Consider the following 13,715-nt stretch of genomic DNA (forward strand, 5'->3'; position numbering starts at 1 on the left):
TTTGGTCTTTGTTGATGAATGCTGCAGGTGACCGTCATGTTCGTGGTTTTCCTCTGCCACAGATTAGTGCATCAGTTCTTACATATAAATTTACTTACCTGCAATGCTGTTCTGCATTCTGGGGAGGTGGCTGACCAAATGCTGCCTGCAAGCTGCAATTTTTAAAGCTACTACAGGTGGTCCTCGACTTACAACCACTCAGTCATGCGAAGCTACAACGGCACTACAACTGGCTCATATTTACAAATATTGCAGTGTCCTGAGGTCATGTGATCCATCTTTTGCAACCTTCTGACGTGGGAAAGCCTGATTCATTTAACAACCTAACTTAGCAATGGCAGTGATTCACTGAGCTGTCGCAAGGGAGGTCGTAAAAAAGGGGCAAAGCTCCGCTGTCCCACTTGGCAACAAATATGATGTGGGTTGTAAGATATGGGGACTACCTGTAGGTCTAGAACAGTGTTCCTCAACCTTGGCAACTTTAAGTCCTGTGGACTCCAACTCCCAGAATCCCCCAGCCAGCATAGCTGGCTGGGGGATTCTGGGAGTTTAAGTTCACAGGACTTAAAGTCGTCAAGGTTGAGAAACACTGGTCTAGAATTTTCTTATAGAAAAGTTTCCAGTCATTCTAGGTAATACAGCAAGGAGACATTAATTCATTAGGATCACTCAAAAGTACTGAACCTCCCTTTTACCCTTGAAGGGACTTGTGTTTCTATTGTTCGTTCTATACAAACTTAAAAAGTAGAAATTATATTTACGTAGACATTTTTTACTCTCTTTAAGAGAAGCCGGGCTGTTTGGCACCTCCTTTCTCCTTTTATTGAAGATTTGCAATTTTGCAGACTTCAACAATGCCTCATTCTCTCCCGCAAAAGGATATACATGCATTCTTAAAACAGTTCCACAGTCAGGCACTTGATGAGTTGAATTCAAGCAGTTTTAAAATATTTATCATGGCTTTAATCTTTCTTTATAAATTATATAAAAATGGGGGTGGGTGGGAGGGGGGACATGTATGGTTACAGAACTTCTAAATGCAGCTCCATTTCTTACTTGGAAGGAAAAACACCTACAAAAAAAGGGGCGGGGCATGTTATTCTGGTGATAAAAGACAAAGAGTTCTTGTGTTCTCTACAGCTACGTTCTGTCCCAATAATGGTTCGCATACATCCACATGGAAGTAGGAAAACATGATTTTTTTTTAAAATTTGCCTTGAAATGACATACTTTGAAAATATAGCTTTTTTTTTAATCTCTGTAAATTGTGATTAGCATTTGTGTGTGGGTGTGTGTGTGTGGCATCATTAAGTGTTCCAATAAAAAAAGGGTTCCAGTCGACAGCAGTTCATAACATTGGAAAGAATTCTCAGCCCTTGGGTGTCCCAGAATTCTTCACACGATTTCGGATTTGCAGTTTAAAAAAAAAAAAAAGAGTTCCTTTTGTCAGTTTTTCTTTGTTGTTTGGAAGAAAGAAAAAGCAATTCGTCTCAAAAAAATTTCACATTCTGAATGACGTGAAGGAAAAACAAAAAAACCTGAAAGGGTTGCTAAGATTTTGTTGCCTTGTTTCAGTTTTTGGATTTTTTCTTGGCGTTGATGTAAAAAAAAAAAAAAATACTTGAGAGAACCGACGAGTTGTTACTCCTGAGCTGAGCCGTCCACTCTCATTCCTGCCGAAGGAGTTGCTGCCCCTTTGCTTATTCGGCAAGGATCCTTTCTCAAAACTTCTGCAAATGCAAAATCCCTTGATCTCGGCTTCTAGTGAGGCCTAGACTGGCCGAGAGATTTTAGCCTGGCTTGGTCGATAACATCCAATAAGTTTTTGGCATCTACTGCGAGGGCGTGAGCTGCGGTCAGCATCTGCTTCTTGTATTCTTGCTGCAAACTAGTCATCACGTACTGCTGAGCCAGCTTCATCTTGTTAATCAACTCCGCCAGGTCAGAATTCAAGAGTTTCTGAGCCATCTCGATCTGAAAGAGGGAAGGAGAGTGCAGAGTAAAAATCGGGATCAAAAGACATCGAAAGCAGGGGTCGCCAACCATTCAAACCCCAGGGACCACTAAATTTTAAATCCTGTGGATCACTAATATAAGCCTAATGACCAGCTGGACGGGTGTGGCTAGGTGGGCATGTGAGGGTGGGCATGGCCAACTCGATGTCATGTTGAGGGATGCCTTGCCAGCCTCTACTCGCCCCTCCCCTCCCAGCCACTCCTCCCCTGCCCGCCCGGGCTCCTTAGGGCCCCAACAGAAAGCCGTTGCTGGAGCTAAGCAGCCACCAGGAGAAAGAGTTGGCAAAACAGCTCAGTTCAAATTGGATCTGACCGAGGAGGAGGCTCAGCAGAAGCACCTCACTGAGGACTAGGAGCATAGGCTTTCCAAGCAGAGGGAAGACCTGCGGGAGTACAAGGCCAGGTACTGGCGCCTGGAGGCTTAGCGGGCTGAGATAGTCAGCCAGTTCCAGGCCATGATGCAGCCCCCACTGAAACAAGGCCCTTTGGCTCTTCGCCACCAGCGGCCCTCCCCTCCAGCCTTCGCCCAAAGCCCCCCACCAGGAGACTGAAGCAGACCTCAAGTTGGAAGTTCTGCCCCCCCTCTGACCCACATAAAAGGACCCCAAAGGGGGAGACTCTCTGCAGCAACACAAGTGTTCATTGCACGTATCCGGCCCAGGGGCCGTAGTCTGAGGACCCCTAGGTCAAAATTGAACAGCCCTCTCAACAGAGGGGGAGGGATACGACATCATCAATCTCCAGTCTTCAGCAGCTCCAAGGTGGCTCCACACCCTGAGGACAGGCGTAAACCTCCATTGCCCTCAACGACTCTCTCAAAGGATGCAAATGACCAGCTTTGTCTGCAAGGAGCATCAATCCTCCCATTCCCCACCATCCAGTCAGAGCTGAAGAAGCTTCTTGGATGAGAAGGGAAACTTCCTCAAAGAAAAAACAAGAAACTCCTATTCGCCTCCTTTGGGACGATTGAAGGAGACGTTTTAGCCTTCAGAAAAGTCAACCAGGGTGAGATGTGATAGCATTCTTCAAAACCCAGAAAGCACCTCACGTAGAAAGTCAACCCTCTCATTCCAGAGAGCAAAACATGGAATAATGGGGTTAAGTCCCAAAAGGAAGAGTCGGCTTTAAAACACCCTTTATCTTGCATGGGAGGAGCAAAAGGGACTTTGTGTGTCTCCGAAGTGGGGCGTGGGAGGAGTCACAGCTGGGTATTAACACAGCCCACTTGCCCAGAGACTGAGGTAAATCTTGAGGCCACACCTCTGCTCCTCCTCCTGACTCCCCCAGATTAACCTCAGTCTTCGGCCCAGAAGGACTACTTTCCTGACTCTCCCTTCGATTCAAAGACTTCTTACCTTTCAGCTGTTTTTTTGACTTCTGACCACCTCTCCTCACTCACGTCTCTCTAATTGCTAGCTTTGCTCAGGCGGTGCTTGCTGCGCTAGCAGAGAGCCTCCAAGCGGCTATGAGGCATGAGGGCTCCAGGTACCGGAGGGCATCACCGCGCACTCCACCAGGAGCGTGGCCACCCCCGCAGCCTGGGCCACCCAGGCACCCATCGAGGAGATCTGCAGAGCAGCTGCCTGGTCGTCGCCCTCACCCTTCATCAGACACTACCGGCTGGATGCCTATGCCTCCGCGGAGGCTGCCTTTGGGAGGAGGGTTCTGCAGGGAGTCCTGGACTCTCAGGGGACTCAGGCCCAATGATCCCTCCCATGGACATCTAGCTTTGGTATGTCCCAGCTGTGACTCCTCCCATGCCCCACTTTGGAGACTGTCAGTTGGTCTTACCTGAACTGCATGTCTCAAAGGTGGCGTGGGAGTAGTCACTTCCCACCCGTTAGGTGCGCTCTGCGCTAGGGGCCGGAGTAGTTAGTCAGGGAGCGGGAAGGGAGGTGTGTGTGTGTGTGTGTGTGTGTGTGTGTTCCTGTTCCCTTCCTTCCCAGGCATCTCTTCCACCGGACCGTAGGTTAATCTGGGGGAGTCAGGAGGAGGAGCAGAGGTGTGGCTTCAAGATTTACCTCAGTTTCCACGAAAAATGGGCTGTGTTAATATCCAACTGTGACTCTCCCACATCACCTTCCGAGACATGCAGTTCAGGTAAGACCCAATTGACTATCTCCTCCCTTGGCCTGCCACCAAGCAGCGTCATGAACCTAAATCTTGTATGTAGCGCCTCTGCAATCGTTGTCAAACTCAGCAACTTTAGAATGCGTGGACTTCAACTCCCAGAATTCCCCCGGCAGTACCTGCATCTTAAAATTGCTGAGATTGAGAAACACTCTGCTAGCTCTTTAAAATATTAATTAACACCAGTACTGATTTTTTTCTTTTTCCTGTTGAATGTCTCTGGAATTTGCTTTTTTTTTAAAAAAAATCCTTTGGCTTTTGATAAGAATTCAAGTGGCAGATTCAACTTAGTTGATATGATTTAATGATTTACTGTTTGCCTTTGAAGTGAGCAGAGTAGACGGTTGTGTTGTGTGTGAGTGTATAATTTTTTTGCACACATACAGTGAATAAATTGGGCTTTCTCTCGCATCAGTCACCCTCTCTCCTTCAGGGTCCACTTGCAAATCCTCTTATCTTTGTAGCTGCAGAATATTTGAACTGCCATCAAATGAAGCCACTTGTTTTTACCGATTTACACAACCACAAACCTGGCACCATTTTCTTTTGTCATAAGTTCTTTACGCCTTTATTCCAACCTAAAATCTAGAGAACTGCCTGACATGTTAGTTAGTAGAAAATAAAGCCAAAGTCAGGCTTCTGGCATTCAGATAAAATCATGGCAGGCCACAATCCAAGAAGCAAGGTGAAAAAAAAAAAAAAAAAGGAAAAAGTGCTTCTACCTCTCTGTGAGTGCTTGCTGGGAGGACCAGAATGGTTTCATCAACTGTTGCCAATAAAGTTCGCAAGGCCAAACCCACTTCCTACCGCAAGACAAGGAAACAGAATTAAATGAGATTGAGCAGCAGTGTTCTGACAAAAAACACAAGACACAAATAGGCAAAGGGCATAAAGCAAATATAAATCGGTATATTTCAAACGCTCCGCAACCTCTAACCTACGGCAGATTCCCCCAACACAGCGACCCTGAGATATTATGGACTACAATCCCACCATTTTCACCTGGGGCCACTGGGAGGATATATACATCTTTTTCCAGGTAAAAGTATCAGCATACAAAGCTCTAAACCTTGAACACCCCCATGTTCCTGGAGATTAGAGCAAAGAGAAACTTGCTTAAGTCCTACACGGAAATAACATCACTGTATCATAAACATCATCAAAACCCCAGATCTATTTCTTTTAAAGCTGAAAACATGTGTCATCCTCTCAGTTCATCTGAAGCAACTAAACAAATCCTTTTTATTCAGCGCTGGGTGGGGGAAACCTGGAAGCGCTCAGTTTCAGGTTTTCCCAGACGTGCCAACATGGCTTCTTTAATAAATTGGAACTTTGAGGAAACTTTAGCCTCGGATTCTTATTTAATTGAGGATGCTATTTGGAACCCTGACATTAACCCGAATCTGAAAGCTTCCAGGTTTTCCCCACCCACTCCTAGAAGAAGTCCGACTCGGCTTTAGTAGTGGGATAACTCTATTTGGGTAGATGGAATCGAGCAGCTTGTTTCGTTGCAAATAAATATAAGTATAATTCTGAAGACATTGGTGAAAAGAGAGTTGAAGCCCCCAGCAGGAAATGGCTGGACTTTTCAAGTCCTGGTGGGAGAAACTAGGGCTCCCTATATTTGGGGAAGGCGCCTCAGCCAGCAATGAGGGATGCTGCCTGCTCCCTTCTCCATCCACAATGTGACCCAACCTATCTTAATATACCATTGCTATGAATAGCAACCAATCTTAAATCAAGGGTGGGTTATTGAAAGGCTCACAGCAGGATGCGCATCTGAAATGCTTCTTCAAACCTATTAGTATGTTAGAATAGAATAACAGAGTTGGAAGGGACCTTGGAGGTCTTCTAGTCCAACCCCCTGCCTAGGCAGGAAACCCTATACCGTTTCAGACAAATGGCTGTCCAACATCTTCTTAAAGACTTCCAGTGTTGGGGCATTCACAACTTCTGGAGGCAAGTTGTTCCACTGATCAATTGTTCTAACTGTCAGGAAATTTCTCCTCAATTCTAAGTTGCTTCTCTCCTTGATTAGTTTCCCCCCATTGCTTCTTGTTCTGCCCTCAGGTGCCTTGGAAAATAGTTTGACTCCCTCTTCTTTGTGTTCCAATATCCTGAGATATTGGAACTCTGCTATCATGTCACCCTTAATCCTCCTTTTCATTAGACTAGACATACCCAATTCCAGCAACTGTTCTTCGTATGTTTTAGCCTCCAGTCCCCTAATCTTGGCGGTGTGCATCTTACCTTCACCATGGGGACATACTCCTCAGGTGGCGCTGGCTGGATTTTGCTAGACATTTCTATAACCGCCTTTACCAGGCCGGTGACGTTCTCATACACTTTATCGTTTGAGCGGTCCAAGTTGGCAGTTGGAGGAGGGCTGATCTCCTGAGGCTGAATCTGGAAGAAAAGAAGAGCATAGATTCCCCACCAGATGGCGCCAGACTACTTCTGAAGATCTTTTTCCTTCTAGAGTTCACCATCCATGAAGCCCCAGGTCCACCATCATCACCGAGGCTCCAAATGGGGAGCCAGGACAAAAAGAGAGCCCGCGTTCAGTGGTTTTATCACACGCTGGGACTTCAACATGGGCAGGATGATGATTTAGCCTCGGTTATTTATGGTTTCCAAACCACTGGAAATAAGATTTGATTGGACTTTCGTATTTTTGGATCTGTCGTTGCGATGGGCACCTAAGGGGATGGAGTTCGAATTGCTCCAACTTTGCCTGTTTTGGAACTTCTTGGGAAAGAGCAATAAATCCACTCCTTTTAGAACTATTTCATGGCGGTTAAATTTTGTTCCACTAGATTTCCACCAGCACTTTTAGATGTCAAATTTGGAATCTGGGTAAAACGTGATAATGGGGGCGGGGGGGGGGGTCGTTCTCCAAGCTTGCGAGTTGGTTTCTGAACATTTCATTACCAGGCTAGGTAACGTCTTCAGTGGAGCTTAGGGGGATGTCTATGCCTGTGTTCTTCTGTTTATAAGGACTTTGTGTGATTGATAGGTCTTGTGATGGGGAAGTCATCCCCTTATAAACCCTTATAAACCAAAGAACATGGACATCCCCTAAACCCCACTGAAGATGTCACCTAGCCTGACTAACAAAACATTGGGAAACCTACCCACAAGCTCGGAGAACAAATCTCCACCCTCGTTAACCCCGAAATACAGATATTTGCCACTATCGCAAAACTACTACTACTTAAATAGTATGAAATTTGTTTTCTCCTTCATACAAAGCCAGAGCTACCCAAAAGTTGGACATGGTTATGAGAGACGAGAGGAAGTGATGGTACTATGAATAAATTGTGTGTATGTGTGTGTGTGCATGCGTTCATTCATACACATGCCTAAAGGACAGACTGGTGGCCTGCCAGTGGCCAGCAGAGCTGGCAGCAGAGTCGGACAGTGAGGAGGTTGGGGAGGAACCTGGGCCAGTCCTGGAGTCTGGGGAAGGCTCTGATGAGGGCTCTGTGTTGGAGGCAGAGAGGGGGGCAGACCTGTATGACAGTTATCGGCTGCCTTCAGAGTCAGACTTCAGTGAGGGAGAGGAACAGCTGGAGCCTGTTCCCGGTGTGCGCCTGCACAGAGTTGCCAGACAAAGGGAGCAGCTCAAGAACAGGGGTCGACTTGGGAGTAAGGCCAGATGATGAATGGCCCCTCCCAGAGGAAATAAAAGAGGAGCAAAAGGGGAGTGGAGTTTGCAGGAGACCATTACTTCTCTTAATTGGTTCGTGACTCTCCGAGGCTCCTTGCCAAGTTCTGCAGAGATCGGCCTGGCAGCTCTCCAAGCCAGAGAAGGTCTGTGACTGGTAAATCCTCCCTTGAAAGACTTTGCTGGATGTGAATGAGCGGAATTCACAGTAACTTAATAAAAAGGGGTTTTTTTTTGTCAGGACTAGGAGTCTGCTTCACGGTTTGGGAAAGCCTAAGTCAAAACACAGACATCTTTCTCACACGCTCTGTGCTTCCTCCTTCAGAGTAAAAGATTTGGCCGCCCCCAATAACAGACTGCAACCCTTGTCCTGCCTTAGATCACCAGCATAGTTGGCCGGGGAATTCTGGGAGTTGAAGTCCACAAGTCTTAAAGGGACCAAGGGTGGACCCCTCCCAGGCCTGGGGTTTTATGAATCAGTGTCACCTTGAGAAGAGAAGCTGGAGCAAGTGTGGACAGCCACACTTTGGTGGCAGCTTTCATTGTGCGCAGACAGAATGTTCCCACCCCAAATCCAGGCACTCCATTCCTTGTCTCACCTTCAGAGTAACAGCCTGTGCCAGACCAATGATGGGATGGAAATGGGGTTCATCCCATTTGGAGAAAGACTGGCCAGATTTAAAGTGAATCCTGAAGGATGGCCCTCACTTTAATACACAGGACAAGGCAAGATAGACAGGTGTCACACCATGGCGTTCTGGAGGTCTCGTAAATCATGGCCATGTGACTGCAGGGTAGTGCAAATAGTACTTGGTACCTATTGGGCCACCTGCAGTCACATGATTGCAAAGGGGGAGGGAAGCAGACATAACAACTTCTAATTCAGGGTGTAAGTAGCCTTTTTAGCATTTGTCATAACTTTGGAACAGTCGCAAGTCGAGGACTACTTGTAATTCCCTGCCAGCGAGAGCAGGGACGTTAACGGTAGAATATACCAAGAGATTTGTCTATGGAGATTTTCAGTCATCCAGGTCAGGATTGTCTCAAAGGTGCTTTTTTCAGGGGGCGACTGGAGTTTCTTGTTTTTTTCTTTGAAGACGTTTCACTTCTCACCCAAGAGGCTTCTTCAGCTCTGACTGCATGGTAGGGGATGGAAGGATTTGATACTCCTTGCAGACAAAAATGGTCATTTGCATCTTTTTAGAGGGTCGTTGAGGCCACTTGGAGGTTTCTCTGCGTCCTCAGGGTCACCTGAGTGGTGCAAATGGTTCCTGAAGGCTGCAATTTTTCTGGAAATCCGTTCCCACACCTTTCAAAGGGTGCTCATCCCAAATTACATAGCTCAAAGTCTGTAGAGAGTCTCAGTCATCAGCCCATGGTTGTCCCAAGAGTGCTTTTTAAGGAGGCAACTGGACTTTCTGGATTTTCTTTGAAAGATGACTGAGACACTCCGTAGACTTTTAGCTAAGGTGTGGGAGTATGAACGGATTTCCAGAGGAAACACTGCAGACTGCAGGAACCATTTGCATCACTCAGGTGACCCTGAGGACGCAGAGAAACCTCCAAGTGGCCTCAACAACCCTCTAAAAGGATGCAAATGACCAGCTTTGTCTGCAAGGAGCATCAATCCTTCCATTCCCCACCGTCCAATCAGAGCTGAAGAAGCTTCTTGGGTGAGAAGCGAAAGGTCTTTAGAGGAAAAACAAGAAAGCCCAGTTGCCTCCCGAAGAATCACCTTTGGGGCTTGAGACGTGTCAGTCTTTGGAATCCTCTAAAGGGAAACACTTGAACTCCCAAGTCTCCCGCAGAGACCCTGACGGCTGCCGACTGCTCCGGGTCTGGATGGTGTCAGCCAAAAAGGCTGAAGGGCACCTGCCAAGATTTTTGTGCCACGCCACAAATCTCCCCCCCCCCAACTCCGCTGGCATTCATGCACTGTGTCCCTCGCCCCCACCGCAGAGAGGGAAGGAGAGAGAAAGATTTCTTACCCGCCATGGCTAGTGGTTGAGCAGAGATTGAGGAGGAATTAAAGACATTTACCAGGAAAAAGGGAGGAAAAGACAAAAGACAATGTTAATGAACTGCAGCAAAACAAAACAGGAAAAAACAAAAATACAAGCGACAGCAAAAGAGGTCTGTTGTTAAACCCCACCCCTCCCCGGCCCCACCCCAAATGCATCCAGCCAGGCCCTGTGCATTTAGCCCCCACCCACCCCCTGCCCCCATTTTAAAGAAGAGGTTCTGTGCCATGCACCCACCCGCCCACACAGCTCAGACACATGCAGAGAGGAGTCATGGCAAGCACATCCTGCAAAGAAGCAGAGGGACAAGCAGCCTTCTTTGAAAACAGGGAAGTTCTGGGCATCTGCCGGACCCCAAAAATCTGTGCAGAAAATGGCTTTGTTTATTTTGGGGGGGGGAGGAGGGGGGAGATTGCTCAATGGAAGGAAATATTTAGTCATCTAATTACTATGCTTCTGTTTCTTTAGCTCTTTGGTCTAAATTCGAGCGTGAGGGATGGTTTGGAGGCCGCTGACCGTCCAAATGCTCGGGTTTCCCAGTGTTGGCACCAGACTTCATCTGCTCAGCTCAATGCACTTTTTTTATTTTAAAAAACAACTCCGTTTCTGAAATAGCAATAGCAGTTAGACTTATATACCACTTCATAGGGCTTTCAGCCCTCTCTAAGCGGTTTACAGAGTCAGCATATCGCCCCCACAGTCTGGGTCCTCATTTCACCCACCTCGGAAGGATGGAAGGCTGAGTCAACCTTGAGCTGGTGAGATTAGAACTGCTGAACTGCAGATAACAGTCAGCTGAAGTGGCCTGCAGTACTGCACCCTAACCACTGCACCACCTCGGCTCTCAACACAATTGCACCACAAACCCAGTGTTATTTGGGTTGTGGTGGGATGGTTGTTCTCTTGGCAAAGGTTGCAGGGCATGGGTCGACAACCTTAAACACCCAAAGAACCACAAAGGTCCTAACCGGAAGCCTCCCGTTCAATTCCGGTTCCCCTACATAGAGTCTCCTCCTAGCTCGGCGTCCTTTTTCCTCTGCTGACTGGAAGTCCAGTTCCCCCACCATAGAGTCTCCTCCTAGCACAGTATCCCTTTTTCTTTTACCTGTCCTAACCGAAAGTCCAATCAACTGTGGAGCCGAACGGCAACTGGGAGCCGCAGCAGAGGGATGAAAGAGCCACATGTGGCTCCAGAGCCATGGGTTGCCAACAGGGGGGAAGACCCTTTGACCAGCCAAAACATCAGGAGTTTTTTTTGAAACTGACAAATGAGGTGATGATTTTGAATACAGGTCGCCCTCGACTTACGACCATTCATTTAGTGACCATCCAAAGTTACAACGGAACTGACGACTTATGACCGTTTTTCACACTTACGGCTTTTCCAGCATCCCCATGACCGTATGATCAAAACTCAGAGGCTTGACAACCAACTCATATGGATGACCTTTGCCCTGTCCCGAGTCATGTGATCCCCTTTTGCAATCTTTTGACAAGCCAAGTCAATGGGGAAGCCAGACTCACTTAACAACCGGGTACTAACTTATCCACTGCGGTGATTCACTTAACAACTGTGGCAAGAAAAACGGGGCCAAACTCACTTAACAAATGTCTCACAACCACAGAAATGTTGGGCTCAATTACGGTCGTAAGTCGAGGACGATCTGTAAAACCTGCCTGAAAAGGCAGGACCAGATTCCTTCCGACTATTGGCTTAAAACTGTGGTGTTAAGATGCCCGCAGCTGCTTCATTCTCCATGTTTGCGTGTGCACCCAGCTCCACATTCATTCAACTCAAAAAGCTGTATAACATTGACAAGATTTGAAGCTCTTTGCTGTGGAAGAATGCAAAGCGGGGGGGGGGGGGATTGGCCTTTGGTTTAGCAGCCACAGTTTTCGATGAACTAAACATTCCAGAAGGAAAAAAAATGTTTCCGTTTAGCTTGGCAGATTTTGAATTTTTTTTCTGTTAAAACAGATGGTTTTAGGCATTCCCAAGGAGGAGGACTTGGAAAAATCCCGAATTAAAAAAAAAAAACTAGAAGGAAAAAGCCACACGATTTCACGGCTTCTCTTAAAAGGAGTCATTTTTGAAGCATCACGATCACAAATCAGAAGAGATAGTCTGGAGCCCTAGGGAAGGATTCAGGGGTGGGATTCAGGCGGTTCGGACCAGTTCAAGCGAATTGGATGCTAATTTTATATCTGGTTCGCCAGACGAGTAGTCGAAAGGACTGGCTGGCCCCGCCCACCTCATTCCACCCCTCCCAAGCAGCCCACGCAGCCCATTTTGGATGCCAAGTAAGTCCAGGGCCCACATGGAGGCTCAGGGAGGGTGAAAAACGGGCCTCCCGGAAGTCCAGAAATGGGCCCATTTCCTGCATCCGGAGCCTGGGAGAGGCCATTTTCGCCCCCCCAGAGGCTCAAGGAACACCTCTGGAGCCTGGGAAGGGCAAAAACACACCGCCGTGGTGCAGGAGGCTGAGTAGGCCACGCCCACCCAGCAGAGAACTGGTTGCTAAAAATTTTTAATCCTACCCCTGGAGGGCTGGTATTCTACAGCAGTGCCTTTTATCCTCTCTCCTCCCTTATTTTAAAGCCCCTCCTAGAGGAACTTTAGATTTCAGCTCAAACTTTGTAGTATCGGTCTTTCCGCAGAGAAGCCAGCAGGGTTCATTTCCCTCAGCAGTTTCTGAGCACCAAGAAAGCTTCAGAACATTCAGAGTTAAGGATGTCCATACTTGTGGACTTCAACTCCCAGAATTCCCCAGCCAGCCATGCCAGCTAGGGAATTCTGGGAGTTGAGGTCCACAGTTCTTAACAGTTGCCAAGGTTGGACATCCCTGATTCAGAGAGAGAGACAATGGCACAGCCCTGTTTTCCTTTACCAATGTTCTTATCAATGGTTTCACTGAATTCCACAGATGGGAGTAAACTGGGCCATCCCTGAAAGGCCCCCCCTCCTTCCCACCCCTGGAAACTCTAAAATAAGATTTCACTTAATGAGAATGTCTATTTTCAGCCCTCAATGAGAACAGAACTCTTGGGAAAGGCTAGGGTGCTGGAGTCAGAAGCTTCTTTTCGTTGAGAAAATAAACTTTTTTAAAAAATTCCATTTGACCTTGAAGTCTTAGGAAGCCATCCTGCTGCAGGGCCCCAGCCTAAATGCTGTACTATGTTTATCTCTATAGAAAGAAGTTCCCGAAATTCATGCTCTTCCGCCTTCCCTGGTCCATGGAAAAATGGTCTTCCACAAAAAACAGTCCCTGGTGTCAAAGAAGTTGGGGACCCCTGCTCTAAGGAATCATTTCCAGAACAGTTTCAAAGGCTGGCTATTAAAAAAAATCTGGTTAATTGTAGCTACCGTATTTTTCAGAGTATAAGACACACTTTTTCACCCCTAAGAGGGTGGAAATTTGGGTGAGTCTTATACATCAAATGTAGCCCCGCCCGCCCCACCCTATGGCCTCTGCCTCCTAGCAATTTACCTCCTTGCAGCAAGCAGCCCGTTTCAGTTTCGGCACAGCCTGATTAGCCCAAGCAGCTGATTGTTGGGGCCTCCCTACGATCAGCTGTTTCAGGCTGCAAGGATTGCCATTGCCGCCTCCGCGCGCGTCATCCCCGCTGCCCAGAACGGGCGGAAAATGTGGCGTGCAGAGGCCAAAAACAGGGCGCGAGGAGGCAGAAAACGGGATGGCAATCCCTGCAGCCTGAAACAGCTGCTGTTGGGAGGCCGGACAATCAGCTGCTTGTTCTAATCAGGCTGTGCTAAAACTGAAACAGACTGTTTGCTGCAAGGAGGCAAATTGCTGGGAGGCAGAGGCAGCCTTTTTTTTTCTTGTTTTCCTTCCCAAAAGCTAGGTGCGTCTTCTACTTCGGAGC

The 13,715-nt window shown here is 47.4% G+C and overlaps 1 protein-coding gene across 10 annotated transcripts in view; it reads right to left on the minus strand.

Annotated features, from left to right (window-relative positions):
- Positions 1 to 799: 799 nt before the first annotated feature.
- Positions 800 to 13,715, minus strand: part of PTK2 (protein tyrosine kinase 2) — a 205,806-nt gene continuing 192,890 nt past the window's right edge. For 9 of the 10 annotated variants that reach the window (XM_032222562.1, XM_032222560.1, XM_032222556.1 and 6 more), the window contains 4 exons: positions 9,801 to 9,809; positions 6,396 to 6,551; positions 4,868 to 4,948; positions 800 to 1,974 (listed from right to left, as the gene is read on the minus strand). In XM_032222562.1, the coding sequence (XP_032078453.1) occupies positions 1,762 to 1,974; positions 4,868 to 4,948; positions 6,396 to 6,551; positions 9,801 to 9,809 (459 nt within the window). In that variant the 3' untranslated portion in view covers positions 800 to 1,761. The remainder of the gene's footprint in view (positions 1,975 to 4,867; positions 4,949 to 6,395; positions 6,552 to 9,800; positions 9,810 to 13,715) is intronic. The other variant, XM_032222554.1, reaches the window with a different exon arrangement.

This window comes from Thamnophis elegans, chromosome 8, assembly GCF_009769535.1.
Source record: "Thamnophis elegans isolate rThaEle1 chromosome 8, rThaEle1.pri, whole genome shotgun sequence".
Lineage (NCBI taxonomy): Eukaryota > Metazoa > Chordata > Lepidosauria > Squamata > Colubridae > Thamnophis > Thamnophis elegans.